This window comes from Ostrea edulis, chromosome 8, assembly GCF_947568905.1.
Source record: "Ostrea edulis chromosome 8, xbOstEdul1.1, whole genome shotgun sequence".
In the NCBI taxonomy this organism is placed as follows: Eukaryota; Metazoa; Mollusca; class Bivalvia; order Ostreida; family Ostreidae; genus Ostrea; species Ostrea edulis.
The window spans coordinates 28,819,946-28,838,021 of NC_079171.1; the positions used below are offsets into that span (position 1 = coordinate 28,819,946).

An 18,076-nucleotide genomic window follows, 5' to 3' on the forward strand; every position below is an offset into this window, starting at 1 on the left:
ACATACAATTTACGAATGTTGACTTTAAACGAGACTGTTGACACCCCTGTAACATTCACGTATTTGTCAGTAACCAGTCTCAATAAAAATAATCACATGCCGAACATGCTCGTATTTCAGAGACATAAACACCATAGTGCATGAATTAATGAAATGTTGCTGCACAGATATTGGAAGTTGATGAAAGAGAAGCTGAGATAATATCATTTGTAATAAAGATGTATTGAGAATTAAATACTACAAGGAAGCACAATTCATCTCAATATCTACGGTATTAATTAACATAACATTACGTATAATGCAATGAGATAAAATAATATGCATGCTCAAAAAGGGTTAAAGTCTAGGAACTCTATTTTCCGGTTTCCTATTTTTGATAATCCTCGAGAGTCTCTACCGCATGTTTTTATATTTCCGAATTGTCCTCATTTCAATACCACATCTAGATTAAATTTGACAATAGATAGTTTTGTTAACAGAAATCGTTTGGAAACCATAAAGACACGCTACGAAAAAGTATTAGAATTATCATATTAGAATGTTGTTCTTTGGGTGATCCAACACACATCAACACATAACATATGATAGAAACCAACCAGCATCATGTCATAATGAGGTCTTTTCTAAGATCATGTATATTCTTTCTGACATCTACGAAGACATCGTTCAAGAACATGAAGAAATACTTTCTTTCTTTAAGGTAACCCTTTTCCTTTTTCAGGGTTTCAATCGTTTCCCTGATACTTTTCAAATGACCAGGGATATATTCCACAAAACATTTTTTTATCTGGTCTATCACGGGTTTTACGACGAATTTCATAGATTTTTTAATCGCTTTCTCATCAAGATTTTGAATGCATCTACCGTAAATCATATCTATAACTTTCTCTTTCTTTTCCTCACGGCTATATTTATACGCTTTGGTAATAATCAGTGGAAGTAGAATTATAAGGAGTTGTACCCAAAGCGGGGAAATGGCAGTGATTCCTACCACCAACGGTACGTTGGAATCCGACTCTCTTTCGGCACACTCGCCCATCAAATCTTCCTCAACTTTACTCAATTGTTTCTGCATTGTTAGAAAGTTTCTTATCATTTCTTTTTCGGTTTCTTCAATTTGTTTTCGACATTCCCCATCAGTCATCCACTTCTTAATCATTTCCGCAATCCTAGCTGGGATTTCTGTTGCCAGATCTCTGAATCGCATTTCTTTGATCGGTTTTTTGTCTGGTGGATTCAGAGCTTTGTCTTTCCACACACTACTATTCATATCCTTCACAAGTTCAGCGCTTAAGAGTTTTAGTTTTGCTTTCAATTTTTGCTTCAGATCTTCCTGAATCTGAAATGTAAATATATAGATATCTTAACATAGAGTTACGCATTACTTTATCTCTATTACAAGTTCCGCGATTAGTCCTTCTAAACCATACAATATTGGTATTTTGCGAAATAGAGTTGGGCAAACAGACCCTTGACTATACCAGAGGTGGGATCAGGTACATATGAGGAGTAAGCATCCCATATCGATAAGTAACACCTACCATGAATCCTATATCTTGATCAGATAAACGGTGTACTCCGAAGTGAAAACCAGTATGTAAAGAACAGTTTAACAATCGGTATGAAACACGTCAGGATGTACATACTTGTTTGACCCAATGAAAGGTTATATTTGTAAATTAGATCCGTCATAACGACCATAGTATCTCTCTTGAAATACCTGTAAAATCAACTTGTTTGTCAGTAGTTTCCCTCGATTATACATATACCTGTTTACATTTTCCCTCCACTCCTATAATTTGTTTTTCCATACGAGATATTTTAGCCTGGCAATCTTCTTCCGAAAGGTCAAATATCCTCAGCCTAGCTTTAATTCCTCTTTCTGCATTATGAGCAAATTCAATTAGGAAACTGAAAGAAAAAAACATATCATTGACATTACGATATAAAACAACAATTATGTGATTGATTTCTTCTTATAAAAATGCGAAAACTAATTTAGCAGAAGTAGCCTGACATTGTCAACAAATTTGATAATTTCTTTAGGTATCGTCTGATGATAATGCAATAATATGTAAATCTAAGGCAACATATATAGTATGGACCGTAAATTGAAAACTTCAAAATGTCAGAAAGTTCAGTGCAGTGTTTCTCTCACCATAAATGTTCCTTCATCCTTTTGTTTGCGGTCTTTGTTACCATATCAGTAAGCCTCGTTTTAAATCGACTGTATTCATCACTTGGACCCTAAATAAGAAGATTCATAAATATTAATACTAAATGTGACTCATTAGCAATTCTTAAGGTAATTCCCCATACGTCAAATAACGTTAGAAACGTTATTCACGAGTCACGAACGTTATCACACGTTCAACGAACCACATGGCAATTTGGTAAATTTTGTAGACCGTTTTAGGACTGATTGTTAAAACACAACATACGAATCGCAATAATACAAACTAGTCGGTTCTGTACAAAACAACGCTCGGGAAAAGATGGTTATAGTTATATACATTGATAAGTCGTTAACTCTTCAACACATTGCGCTATGACACACAGTCGTTTAGTAATCCCCGTGAGATTTCTGCCAATATTACATATTATGATGTTAAATCGTGTTCAAACTTTTAATGTATCTTTTGTAGGCCATTTCTTTTGTGTGATTTCTGATCATTAATGAGGTGGAGAAATGTCGAATCTCCTACAACAAAATGCATATTTGTGTTTGCTACATTGATCACTGTTCGTTTTCTTCACCTTGCATGTACTGACAGTCACATATTTTGTTATGTTTTCTTTGTAATTTATTTAAACCTGAAAGAATACGATCGATACATATGTCGTCACGATCTAAAAAAAACATATATGCATAATTTAAAGCTATATGACATTATAACCCCCATTGCAAAGTTCGTATGTTTCAAGTATTTGTAAACACGACAAACATCGCTTTCGAGGCCTTCCGAATCCATAATAAATGTGCATATACATGTACATGTATGTGCATATCTCTGTTGTGTCTAATGATTTCAGGGTGTTAAATTTAGATCATACGCTGACAGGTTTGTCACATATTTAGACCCTATCTCTAGGACTAGGTGTCGTACGTTTGTGTTCTTGTCCGTACAGTATGGATCATAGATGTTGTAATGTAATTTTCTTTTATCTAAAACACTTTTCTGGCCGGACATGACCTTCACTGATGTTTTATTAAAACATATCAGAATGCACGCGGTAGTTACATGTCGTTAACACTCACATCGCATGGCTGTATCATATTGTTAAAACCTACCAGGAACTAAAAACGCAGTATTAAGTCTTCCCCGGAAGACATGTGTCGCCTGCTAGTTCATTCTATATGTAATATATATCGTATAATGTTGAAAAAGTAAATTATTCAAATGGTTTTTGTCAGTTTAATACTCCTTTTAAAGGTTTTGAGAATTACTAAACATTCTTTAACGATAACTTAATTGAAATTGAAAGATGAGACATTATTATGCAATGGAATTTGTGGGAGAATCTGTTTGAAATTAAGACATTTATTAAATGTAGACTGAATGAAAACATATGTTTGAAAATATGTATCAACCTGTTACTGTGCTCTTCAAGGCAATGGTAATAACCATAAGTAATTATCTGTTGGGTTTACTGCTTAGTTTTGTTGTCTTTTTATATATCCAATTTACTGTTTCTCAAGAGAAATCATAATTAGTGCTGTTCTGAAATCACATATACTGTCCTTCAGTATGGGAATTACAAATACTGTCCTTTTGTACATAAAAATACTGTCCTTCAGTTAATCATAAAATAAAATCTTCAGCAAAAAATGTTTTTGCTGTAAAAAATTCTAAGTCCCGGCAAACAGGAAGTTGATAAGCGACAGATTCGAAAATGTCTTACACAATACAGTTGGCCACACTGATGATCTGTGCCAAATATCAGGGAGTTGCCCCATGTGATTCTTGAGAAAAGTGTGACAGAAATTTTTTTGCTGTAAAAAATTCTAAGTCCCGGCAAACAGGAAGTTGATAAGCGACAAATTCGAAAATGTCTTACACAATACAGTTGGCCACACTGATGCTCTGTGCCAAATATCAGGGAGTTGTCCCATGTGGTTCTTGAGAAAAGTGTGACAGAAATGTTTTTGCTGTAAAAAATTCTAAGTCCCGGCAAACAGGAAGTTGATAAGCGACAGATTCGAAAATGTCTTACACAATACAGTTGGCCACACTGATGCTCTGTGCCAAATATCAGGGAGTTGCCCCATGTGGTTCTTGAGAAAACTGTGACAGAAATTTTTTGTGACGACGACGCCAGACGACGACGCAGGACGACGCAAGACGACGGATAGTGATCCCTATATGTCGCCACTGCGTGTAACGCAGGCGACACAATTACCAAGGGGGGAGGAATGCATAATTCGGGTGTTTTAAAATATTCGAATTTCACAAAATTTGTAACTTGAGCATAAGTCAACATTCTCTAAATGAGCGTTAAAAATATAAAAATCATTCTGATCTACATCACTTTGTTCCAACAAGATCTGACGACATACTTTTATTTTGTCATCTATTGTGACGTCATGTCATTGTTCATGTCACGTAGGCTATGGATTTAGTAAGCTCCATAGTAAAGTTAGGATTTGCCCGATCCCTAAAGCTTATGATTTAGTAAGCTCCATAGTAAAGTTAGGATTTGCCCGATCCCTAAAGCTTATGACAATCAATGAAAGCGGTGTTTAGTTATTTGAAGCTTTAATGTTTTAAACTGTTTTTCAAAAACTACCCTGTCATATTTCTCGAAATGGTAATTTATAATGTAAATGATGAATGAAACATGTTTGCAGAGATAGGAATTTTAGACACCATTTTCCAATATGTGTTTGTTCAAGGTTTTTAACCTAGAGGGGTCATTGGACTCTCAAAGTATCCGATACTCAGCTTCTTATGTCAAATGATTGGTGGAGTGTAAAGGTAAAACATATTGAAAAGTTTCAAAAATATGTAGGTTTTTGAAAACATAATTTTCCGGATATGGTAGGCTATGATTACTCGTAGTTATACTACTATAGTGCATTTTCATCACTTTGAAACCAAGAGTATGGTTCAGTAGATGAAACATTATTGAAAACAGTCAAATGCAATACATTTTCTTCAATTTATATGAAAGAAACATATTTTTATAAATATGTCTAAATAAAGACAGTGTCTTAAAATGTAATTATGTTCACACTGCTTCTTTTAAAGTGATGTGTTCTATTTTTAGAAGTAGCTGTACTCTGGGAAAGGCCGCTAAGAGAGAATTCGGTCAATATACATCCTCGACAAAATACATGCAAATTTTGATATAAATCTGAAGGTTTTTCAATATTAAGATGTGGTATGGGGAATTCCTTAAATTTACCTTAAACCCAATCAGAGAAGGGGAAATTATGTTTGGTTTTACCATTGATATGCCATAACAATATATCTTCAAGATTACAAAAGATTTGCAAAATAAATATTTTATATCGATGAACAAGTGAAGATCACGAAGAGTGATCACTCTCATAAATCCTATAAAGAATACAATGTTAAGAGTAGGAGAAAACACATATCCCTGGGAACACCAGATTTAGGATCAGATGCCTAAGAGAAGTAAGCACCCCCTGTTGACTTATCACACCCGCCGTGGGCCCTATATCTTGATCATGTAAACGGAGTTATCCGTAGTCAAAATCAGTGTTTCAAGAACGGTCTAGCAATTGGTATGAAGCACGTCAGGCACCATTCTACCAAGCGGCATGCTCCATTTGTAAATTATATTGTTATCTCGACCATAGAATTTGCAAAATATAAGCTGTAAACGAGATTGTTCAAACCCCTGTAAAAGCAACCGTTTTTTTTTTCAATAGGCTGTTCCAACTTTAAAACTGGCTGTTAACAAGCCACACCTGATGCGATGATCATATGCAGAAAATGTACTTGCAATCTGAATCATTTCCGAGATATGAAACCATTATTATGAAGGTCAAATTTGAATATTGCTAAATGTGAGAAATTGCATTGGTTTTACTAAGGTAATTACCGTAGCAATCGACTAGAGATAGCACGTTGTACCTGTTGTTTAAGGGACATTCGAAATGCATTCCTGTCATCCTTTAGAGTCCAGATGTCTTTTATTTGTTTACCTGTTCTTTAAGTGACATTCGAAATGCATTTCAGTCGTCCTTTAGAGGCCAGACGTCCTTTAATTTCCGCAGAACAGTCCTCCAGATTCTGTCTAGTTCCTCATTTCTATGTACTTCGTTCTTCATTTGCAATTCTTGCTCGTCCTCTTCGTCATCTGAGTCCACTAAAAGATCAGAGATGGCAACTGTGTCCCATTTGTTGATCAAGAATAACACATCCTGTTCTTCAAAGCACGACATGTCCTTTTTGTGTTCTTGAATAAGTTGCAGTAGTTTGGGAATCTTTCAACGAGAGAGAGAATTACAAAATACATAATAATCCTAGCAAATCGCTTCTTTAGTCACGAAGTCGACCGCAACTTAACTTCAACTATTTTTCTTAACCATTCAAAGTCTTACTTGAAATAAATTGATTATATTTATTCATTGAGTAAAACGAGTTGATTAGATTCAGGTTAAAATCTTCATTTGTACCCGATCACATTGCACGCCGCCATCATTCGCCACATTCAGTACAAATATAAAGGACAGGGCGTTTGGTAGGTATTCCTCCAGCATGGATTTAACCTTCTCTTCTTCATTCATTCCCGGCGTGTCAACGATCACAACGTCCCCCTACAAGGTATTTTTCGAGTGAATATATCATGATTTCATTTCTGAGGTGTTTCAAGGAGGACGAATCCATGCGAAAATTTCAGTGAAGATACTATGAACAAGTATGATGTATCTCACTTATGTTCAGAAGATTTTATACTTTTAAACAACAGTGTAAAATAGAAATCACGTTGTACCCCGCAAATATTTATACGGAAATGTTGAATTGATTGGATAATATTATCCAAAAAATATGATTTTAACTTCCTGAAATATTTAAAAAAAAAAAAAAAAACATCATTAGACACTTTCAACATGGGCTTTAGGGGGTCACTATGTTGACCCGAATCACCTTGGTTGTGTTTAAGTGGGTCCTAAAGATAATTCTTAAACGCTTTTGAAGGTTATCCAAGGTCAGATGAAAAGTGAAGATAAGAAACAGTGATCAATGAAAGGTGAAGATAATGAACAGTGATCAATGAAAGGTGAAGATAACGAACAGTGATCAATGAAAGGTGAAGATAACGAACAGTGATCAATGAAAGGTGAATATAACAAACAGTGATCAATGAAAGGTGAAGATAACAAACTGATCAATGAAAAGTAAAGATAACGAACAGTGATCAATGAAAGGTGAATATAATGAACAGTGGTCAATCTCAGAACTCCTATAAAGAATACAAAATAAAGCGTTTGGTAAACACGGATCCCTGGACATACCAGGGATCTTGTTACTAAGAGGAGTAACTTGTCACATTATGAATATGTGTTTCCTTCATTCATGTTCTTCACAATAATATGCTTACCATGACATGTTACGTTTTAACGAAGTAAAAGTGTATACCAGTAGGTCAATGTGATAGACATGAAATGAAAAGTGAAAACTGTACCAACATTCTGACATATACTTACTTTCAGAACATCCACTGGGAATAGAAGATCGACGTAATAAAAATTTTCCTGGGACATTTCTTCATTCTTCTCACAGTACTTCCTTAATGTTTTTTTTAGTTCCGTCGCTTTGTCAATCAAGATTTCTTGAATCATTTGGTTATCTTTTGTGTAAAGACGGATCCCCTTCTTCTGTGAATTTCGAACACGACACACTCGCCCTGTGTTCGATAAGTGGTCTGAGGTGAGTATAGGCCGCCCCATGATTTTATTGAGAAGAGTCGTTTTCCCTGCATTTGTCTCACCTTTAATACAAGAGTTCAAATAAACATATCAAACATATCCTTGTGTTGATATTAAATACTCTTTGGTTAAATACAACTTCAATATATGTTTATCTATCGATTCTTTATACTACAAGCCCTGTGTCAACAAATGAACTGTGTACAGAAGCAAATGATCATTTGCCGTGCGATTGTCCCAACTTTTGTGAAAATTCTCTCCAGTTCGTCTTATCTTCGAACCAGTTGTGGATATTATCCTGAGCAAAATCATATCATAAATACAACGTAACCGTAACCAAATAAAACTATTTCAAGATTCTACTTCTGAATTCTTCACCGATAGTTCCAACGTTGATGTAAAGGTACATGTACTTGTTGTAGTGATTAATGATGTATTCTCTACACGACTTCCTTGTCAGGTAGCAATATTTACAGCAAATACCAGGGATGCACAACTTGCATTCTATTATATCAAATCGTCTCCAGATAAAAATAATTCCGTCCACCCCCACCCCCCGATTATCTTTCATGTTCACTGATCTAATGTTTTCTCAAACCTGTGACATATGACAGTGTGTGATAAAGTATCCTGACATTTTGTCATACCTGCAACAACTATAGACGAGTCTGTTCTTTTGAGATCTTTAGCTCTTGTCGATAGAACCGTTCTGTGATTAGGGCACACAAGTTCCAGTTCTTGCTTCAGGGCAGTGTCATATTCCTTTAACGAAATGATCTTTTCCAATGATTCGTATACACGGCTAAGTCTTTCTTGTCCCTCTGAGAAGGTGATTTTGGATTCGACAAAGCTTTCATAAAATATAGAATAGACAATAACTATAATGGTAAAGATGATGTTTCAATATTTTAATATTGTAATGAAAAGGGTACTGAAATATAAAATTACTTATTGACATCTATTTTTGCCTCAAATCAATGTCAGAAAGGGCTCCAAAGAATCATATCATACCGCATGTTCTTGCTAAAACGTAGAAAGGAAAACAGAACAGAATTTAAGAATTAGAATGATTAATGTAGCTACGATAACACTAAAAATCAGAAGAAAATACTTTGTTAACTTTGAATTTTTTTTTACAAGCGGTAAAAAACAATTCATCATACATTTTTAAAGCAAAGTTAAACTTTTTAAAAGAATTTCCAAAGCGTTCTTTAAGAATTTTGAAATGTCGGCATTGACAGATGTGATAACGAGCAGTGACATCAACATGGGTTGAGAATGGAAAGAACACAAGTACTTCATATCCTCCCACCCGATGACAAAACGTCATTAAAGTACATAATTCCGTTTCATGTTGTACTCATCGTTAATATGAACTAGCGAAGATAACGATCAGTGATCAATCTCAAGACTCCAGTCTTTGGTACTCTGTTTTTCTTTTTAGTTCTAACAAAATAATTGTTATTTCGGATTTCCAATATTTCGGCTTGAGCATCACTGAAGAGACAGTATTTGTCGAAATGCGCATCTGGTGCATCAAAATTGGTACCGTATAAGTTTTACATCATATGTAGTGATCGGTATTCCAAAAATTACTTTGATAAACGCCACTCTGATTCCACGCACAAGTACTCTGAAGTTGAAATAAAAAATATGCTGGAGTTCCTCACTGACAATATCCTCGTGATCTTTGGTGATCAGGTCTTCCAACAGTCTGTTGGAATCCCCATGGGCACGAATTGTGCTCCTTTGTTAGCTGATCTGTTTTTATATTCCTATGAAGTAGAATTTATTTAAAAACTTCTACGTGAGAAGAAAAAACCTCTTGCTGTGGCCTTCAATTCGACATAGATATATCAACGACGTACCGTATACCTGAGTTTTTTCGGCGGGGTTATAATTTGGGCTTATTTTAGCGGTTAGATAGCTTTCCGTCAAAATTTTAATCGCCAGATATGCTTTCAATTGCGGCTTCAGTATTTGAAAGAGAGAAAACTCTTCCTTGTCCACCAAAATTTATTCCACTAAAATTATTAGCGTACCTTTTCAGCTAGCAAATCGCCAAATTTTAGACCCGCGGAATAAACCCACTATACGGTATTATCTATTAACAATAATTTTCATTCATATGTCGATTCGATATATTCCAGTGAACTGGAAATAAAAGACACCACATAGTCGTCCACTTCTGCTTTATACTTAGATATTTTATTGAAATTAGATGTTAACGGCGATTGCGAAACTAATGACAAACGTGATGATTTCACCTTCTCCATCGTCAATATTATGCCGGTGCTAATGGAATATTGCTACATAAATATGGAAAGTTGACAATCGAGAAGCTGAAATCATCCCGTTCAACATAAAGTTGAATTGTTCATTTGCCGTTAATATTTATTTTCAACACAATATCTATGCACGAAGCAAATGTGGAATAATTTCTGCTGTCCTTATCTTCGGAACTATTCAAGGTAGATAATTCATATTTTGTATATGGATTCTTTAAGACAAAATTGTGATACAATTGTATCTTATCTTCTGATGTTGACCCACATTTCTTAGAAACATAATATAACCTAACAATTTAAGGTAAATCTGTCATAGTATGTGTATATATTCTTTGTGGGACGACCTTGTTATACTTTGGTATATTACCTTGACCTGGATGATCTATTCAATATCTCCTGAACTATCTAAGATATAGAGCTTTCATATATGGCACATGTATATAGATTTCGTATGGCAAGATATCATACCATTAGCTTTTGCCCTTGGTCTTATCAAGAACAGCATGATCGTGTTAGTCATATTGGTATTGGGGCATCTCTTGTTATATGTTACAGTCTGTTGGAATTCCCATGGGCACGAATTGTGCTCCTTTTTTAGCTGAACTGTTTCTATATTAGTTTGAAGCAGAATTTATTCAAAACCTTCTACATGAGAAGAAAAAATATCTCGCTGTAGCCTTCAATTCAACATTTCGATATATCGATGACGTTTTGTCTATTAACAATAATAATTTTCATTCATATGCCGATTTGATATATCCCTGTGAGCTCGAAATAAAGGACACCACAGAGTCGTCCACTTCTGCCTCATACTTCGATATTTTCTTGAAAATAGACATTAACGGAAAATTCACAACTCAACTGTATGAAAAAGGGATGATTTCAGCTTCTCCATCGTCAACTTCCCATATTTATGTAGCAATATTCCATTATCACCTGCATATGGTGTTTATATATCTCAACTGATTCGATATGCAAGAGCTTGTTCTGCGTATAGTCAGTTTTTAAATCGAGGTAAGCTACTGACAAACAAGTTGATGGTACAGGGGTTTCAACAGTCTTGATTGAAGTCAGCATTTCGCAAATTCTATGGTCATTATAACGATCTACTTTGCAAATACAACCTATCATTGGGTCAAATGCTTTCTGACGTTTTTCGCGCCGATTGTTAAGCCGTTCTTGGCACACTGATTTTCACTGCGGATAATTCCGGTTACCTGAACAAGATATAGGGCTCACGGCGGGTGTGACCGGTCGACAGGGGATGCTTACTCTTCCTAGGCACCTGATCCGACCTCTGGTGAGTCCAGGGGACGGTCCGTGTTTGAACAAATATAAATTTCGTATTGCTTATAGGAGTTATGAGATTGATCACTGTTCGTTATTTTCACCTTTCATGCTTACTCCTCCTAGGCAACTAATCCCACCTTTGGAATGTCCAGGGTTCCGTGTTTGCCCAACTATCTATTTTGTATTGCTTGTAGAGTTATGAGATTGGTCACTGTTCGTTATCTTCACTTTTCATGAATTCATTTTCAGTTATGTTGTGATCCTTTGGGCCTTCGATTAGGCCACAATATAGATTCAAAATTTTATGAGAATACAAATTGTTCAAAGCAATCTTTTGAAAATAAAAAAGCTGAAAAACGAGAGAGCCAAAGTGACTCACGTGAGCAATGTAGTCCATGGACTTCTTGTAATTTTCTTTGAATGTAATAAATACACATCGAAAAACGACATTATCATACAAGTCGGTTGCAGGGACCTTTTACCGTGCATGACACAATAAGGCCTGGTAGCAAAGTATTATATTTCTTTATTGCAAAAATGCAAATCAAATCAAACGCTTTTCTAAGAAATGTAGTTGTACCATTATAAAATAAGTTTGCGTTTTTCAAGGCCTGGCCTCAAAACCGGAAACTGAGAATAGAGGAAAGTTGAAATTTCGAATCCCACTGACTTTTGTAATAATTTTCATCAACAAATAGAATATGTTTGCGTTTTTATTTTTTATAAACCAGTCCTTCAAAAGAAACATATGTGCTAAGTTAATCTTACGATATAAGTAATCAAAATTTGGACTTGATTATATTATCATTTATGGACTTGAGGACAGAATTCCTCTACTTTGAGAAATATGAAATTTTAAACAATTTCCGTCCAGCTTCTTTGGGCCCTGAAAAACAAACATCATGAAATTAACAATCTGGGTTCCTCTTCCTCAAAAGAGGCTTTAAAAATTTCTAAACATTTACATAAACAGTTATTGCGAAGTGAAGAATGTGCAATTGTTAACGTACGATGGACATATTGCAATAAGTTGCATTAGTAATTCGGGTGATTTAGAAGCACAGCAGTAACACACACACATGGAAGAAAAATATTTCATAACCCTTACTGAACCTCTGATAATTTACATTAACGTTTGTACTACTACCTTTCTATGTCAGGAAGTACTTCCGCTTTATCTTGAACGCCTTCAAGCTCCTTCTCAATGTCCTCAATGGTCAAGAGTTGATTCACAAAAGCCGAAAGTAATTGAAACTTTTCATTAGGAGTCCCCTCTCTAAATAAATCACAAATAAAGACAGTTTTTAAAAAAATCATTGCACAGAGGTTGTAATAGCGGCATATGAAAATCATTCAATATTTACTGTGCCATTGTCTCGCTTAGTTCCACGGCCTGCTTCAGATCCAGCACTGATTGTGATACTGCATCTGCAACATTTTCTACAGAATCGTTCCATTCTTCCATGGTATCGCTAGATTGTTTTCTCTCTGGGTTCAGGTTTACGTCTGCTTTGTCTTCAACGGGGTCTACGAAATCTGAATCAACGACGACTGAAAGATCTAATGCTGATAACTCATCCAAAGTCGCAGAGTCCACAACTCTGTTTGATGATATTTCCCGCCTTCCTTCAGGGGATTTTACAGTCCTTTCTGGAGGAATCTGAATATCTATCGACTGGTCTTCCGGTTCTGTCACGTCATAATCCTCTGCTGTACTATAAACACATATACCAAATATAAAATATGACATTATTTGGCGGAACATCTTTATACACAATTCGTAAGATGCAAAGCGAACATTAATATTTATTCGTCCAATATATCTGTAAACATAAAGTGTCAATTACATGCAGATGATATAAAATGGGTGTTAATAAATTCGTAGTTTGTACATGGAAAGTGAAGATAACAAACAGTGACCAATCTCCTACAAGCAATACAAAATAGATAGTTGGGCAAACACTGAGAGAGCCAGAGTGACTCACGTGAGCAATGTAGTCCATGGACCTCTTGTAATTTTCTATGAATGTAATACACATCGAAAAACGACATTATCATACAAGTCGGTTGCAGGGACCTTTTACCGTGCATGACACAATAAGGCCTGGTAGCAAAGTATTATCTTTCTTTATTGCAAAAATGCAAATCAAATCAAACGCTTTTCTAAGAAATGTAGTTGTACCTTTATAAAATAGTTTTGCCTTTTTCAAGGCCTGGCCTTAAAACCGGAAACTGAGAATAGACGAAAGTTGAAATTTCGAATCCCACTGAGTTTGTAATAATTTCCATCAACAAATAGAATATGTTTGCGTTTTTATTTTTTATAAACCAGTCCTTAAAAAAAACATATGTGCTAAGTTAATCTTATGATATACGTAATCAAAATTTGGACTTGATTATATTATCATTTATGGACTGGAGGTCAGAATTCCTCTACTTTGAGAAATATGAAATTCTAAACAATTTCCGTCCAGCTTCTTTGGGCCCCGAAAAGTAAACATCATGAAATTAACAATCTGGGTTCCTCTTCCTCAAAAGAGGCTTTAAAAAATTTCTAAACATTTACATAAACAGTTATTGAGAAGTGAAGAATGTGCAATTGTTAACGTACGATGGACAGATTGCAATAAGTCGCATTAGTAATTTTGGTTTACAAAAGCCGAAAGTAATTGAAACTTTTCATTAGGAGTCCCCTCTCTAAATAAATCATAAATTAAAACATTTTTAAAAAATCATTGCACAGAGGTTGTAATAGCGGCATATGAAAATCATTTAATATTTACTGCGTCATTGTCTCGCTTAGTTCCACGGCCTGCTTCAGATCCAGCACTGATTGCGATACTGCATCTGCAACATTTTCTACAGAGTCGTTCCATTCTTCCATGGTATCGCTAGATTGTTTTCTCTCTGGGTTCAGGATTACGTCTGCTTTGTCTTCAACGGGGTCTACGAAATCTGAATCAACGACGACTGAAAGATCTAATGCTGATAACTCATCCAAAGACGCAGAGTCCACAACTCTGTTTGATGATATTTCCCGCCTTCCTTCAGGGGATTTTACAGTCCTTTCTGGAGGAATCTGAATATCTATCGACTGGTCTTCCGGTTCTGTCACGTCATAATCCTCTGCTGTACTATAAACACATATACCAAATATAAAATATGACATTATTTGGCGGAACATCTTTATTCACATTTCGTAAGATGCAAAGCGAACATTAATATGTATTCGTCCAATATATCTGTAAACATAAAGTGTCAATTACATGCAGATGATATAAAATGGGTGTTAATAAATTTGTAGTTTGTACATGAAAGGTGAAGATAACAAACAGTGACCAATCTCCTACAAGCAATACAAAATAGATAGTTGGGCAAACACTGTCACACCAGTGACTGGATCAGGTGTCTAGGAGGAGTAAGCATCCCCTGGCTACATATATATTGTTCTACGTCAAATTCGAAAACTGTTCACTTGTCTAGATGAAAGGTGAAGATAACGAAAATTGATCAATCTCGTAAATCCTATAAGGAATACAAAACAAAGAGTTGGGCAAACCGATTACATGGATATACTAGAGGTGGGGTCACAAGGTCAAATACCTATGAAAGTCCTGCCTAAAATATTCTTTAGAATTTTAGAAACTTAAATCCATATAACTTGGGGATATTTGCATTTGAATTAGTGTCGCCTTGCTATTTCTTTTAAAATTTTTTAGTAATTTCCTGTATATTTTCTTATCAAACTTTCATCCCCTAATGTGGCCAAGCCCTATGCTGGGAACCATAATTTGAACAACAGTGAATTACTCTATTTTAGAAAGCTTTCACGTAAATTTAGACTTTTTTGACTTACTAGTTCTTAAGAATAAAATGTTTTCCAATATATCAGCATGTAAAATTTTGATTCCCTATGGTGACCCCTCTCTACCCACGTGACTATAATTTGAACAAACTTAAATCTACTATATGTCAGTATTTCCACTTTTCTAGCCCAGTGGTTTTTGAAATGTTTCCTATGCATACATATCAGGAGATAAAATTTTAATCTCTTTTAAGGCCCATCCTATCACCGTGGACCAGGATTCAAACTCTGATTTATGTACGAAAATTCCGCTTTTTTGGCCCAGTGATTCCATAGTAGTTTTTCCTATTTATCAATCGTTTACCTGATGACGAATTGGTGCTCACTATGGGTGTGATCAGTCGACAGGAGGTGCTTGCTCCTCATGGGTACATGTACCTGATCCCACTACTTGTACATGTATGTCCAGATGCCAATGATTGCTCACTCTTATTTTTTCAGTTCATTGCTGGAGTTATGAGATTGATCACTGTTCGTTATCTTCACCTGTTTATGAAAAACTGCGACACCCAATTGTGGCCTAACCTAGGGTATTACAAAATGAACAACTTGAATCTACTCTATATCAGGAACTTTCATATATATTTCAACTTTTCAGACCCAGTAGTTCTTGAGAAAAGCTTTAAATCACACCGGTCTATTTTAGCATTCCTTTATTATCCTCCCATTGAAGAGGACATGGCTATTCAATTGAATAAACTTGGATCCTCTTCACCCAAGGATGATTTTTATATACATTTGTGAAGACTGCAGCGGTGGTCTAGAGGTAGAACAGTCCTTCGACATGCGGATGGTCGGGGTTCGAATGCCGGCCGCGACATACTTAAGTCGTTAAAACAGGTAGTAACAGTTCCATCGCTAAACGCTCGGCATCAGGTGTGAATGTCACGAGTCCACGGAAATGACCTTAAAATGGATGTTTCCTGTCACTCTAAAGAATCCTCACTGCTCAAAGGCCTAGGCGCCGAGCAAATGCCTAAATTTGAAGCCCACCGGTCTTGGTGACGTCTCCATAAAATGAGTGATAAGTTCTCGAGAGGGACGTTAAACAAGATACAATCAATAAATCATACATTTCCCAATGTATTTCCTTATATGACATGACATATTATGAGATTGATTACTGTTCTCTCTCTCTCTCTCTCTCTCTCTCTCTCTCTCTCTCTGGAGGACTGGACTAAAAATATCATATAAAAAACAATGATACCACCACCACCAACAAATACAACTCTTCCAATTTAGTAACAACACCACTACCAACCAAAACAACAATAACAAATACTGCGATCATAATAAATCATTTTAAAAAAAACAAGAGGTACTGTGAGCAATGCTCACTAAGAACACCCCCCGCCTACCCCAATCTCCCAAAGGGTGTTGGTAATAGGTAAAACCTCAGTATTACGATCCAAAAGGTATCTAGGAACACAGCATCTCCATGCGATGAAAAAAGCCGTTAACAAATTTAAATGGAAACCATATTGCCACTTTGATGTTCAGTACACGTGACCTTTACCTTTTGACCCCAAAATCGATAGGGCGCATCTTCATCCCATGGGTAGTCCATATCTATGATATGGTGACTGTAGGTGGAAAGGATAACGCTTTAGAGCCCGGAAACCATATTACTACTTCAATGTCCAGTGCGCTTGACCTTTGACCTTTTGACCCCAAAATCGATAGGGAACATCTTCATCCCATGGGTAGTCCATATGTATGATATGGTGACGGTAGGTGAAAAGGATAATGATTTGAGATGTGAGGGGACGATTTACGATTGACGACAATTTGAGGTGTTTCATAAGAAACCCAAAAATCGTCGCCAGCGAAGATTTGGGACGGGCGACGATTTGAGGTGTAACACCTTCTAAACTAAATATTTATATCTTATATTCTCTTAGATAATGTTCCTCATTATTTTTTCGATAAAAATCTAACGAATCATATATTTTGGGTTGTACGATCGTTATTTTGATAACCATGGAAGCTAGGTAAGAACACAAATCAATATAGAAATATAATGATTTGAAATAAAATATCATTTTTGAGTGTTATTGGGACATGACATGAAGTTGGTAAGTGATCAAATTTACTATGACGCCCTTCAGACTGAAAAATGATATCTTATTTCTGAATAGAAATTGGCTTAGTGATTCTGGAGAAAAAGATGAAAATATGACAAGTTTATGCTGACAGCAACAGACGCCGTCGATCAGAATAAGGTACGCTTAAAAACCATTTATCTTTTCTTACCTCACCATTTTTGTCACCTCAATAAGAACATTTTGAATATCTGCAGTTGATCTCCTGCTGAGCTTCAAATAAAAAACGCATACTTAACTTTTTATCCAGTTCATCTTGTGTTCACCGTTCACTCTACGCTCCGTTTGCTCACTGTTCACTAAGTTGCATTCACCGTTCACTCACCATTCAAGTAGAACGTGTCAGTGAATGTGTTTACACTATAGCATTATTTTGGGCATCACCCAAGATTTAGAAACCTCGGGTCACAAAATGCACAATTTTGGTACAGTTTTCAATATACATTTGATTTTTATGCAGTATCAGTAAAATTAAAGAGGTCTTTGAAATAATAAAATCAATAATTACTTTGACTATTCTAATTCTACCCTGGAGACCAAACCCTTACCTCTAAGGCTTTAGGATACATGTTTCCTGAAATTGATATTCCCTTGTCCCAAAGATGTGTCATTACTACTTATAAAAGAATTG

General features: G+C 35.6%; 1 protein-coding gene across 2 annotated transcripts; it reads right to left on the bottom strand.

Moving 5' to 3' along the window:
- Nucleotides 1–1,061: 1,061 nt before the first annotated feature.
- Nucleotides 1,062–17,711, bottom strand: LOC130049529 (uncharacterized). Of its 2 annotated transcripts, XM_056147316.1 has the most exons (11): nt 17,597–17,711; nt 14,262–14,612; nt 12,843–13,193; nt 12,626–12,754; nt 8,548–8,750; nt 7,679–7,962; nt 6,647–6,787; nt 6,173–6,454; nt 2,159–2,247; nt 1,770–1,911; nt 1,062–1,339 (listed from the first exon to the last, which is right to left on the bottom strand). In XM_056147316.1, exons 1-8 carry the CDS (start codon nt 17,602–17,604, stop codon nt 6,203–6,205), a joined length of 1,719 nt encoding a protein of 572 aa, XP_056003291.1. In that variant the 5' UTR covers nt 17,605–17,711; the 3' UTR covers nt 1,062–1,339; nt 1,770–1,911; nt 2,159–2,247; nt 6,173–6,202. The 2 variants fall into 2 exon arrangements, with proteins under 2 accessions (XP_056003291.1, XP_056003290.1); XM_056147315.1 differs by lacking the exon at nt 17,597–17,711 and having other exon boundaries at nt 14,262–14,888.
- Between the last annotated feature and the right edge of the window lie 365 nt (nt 17,712–18,076).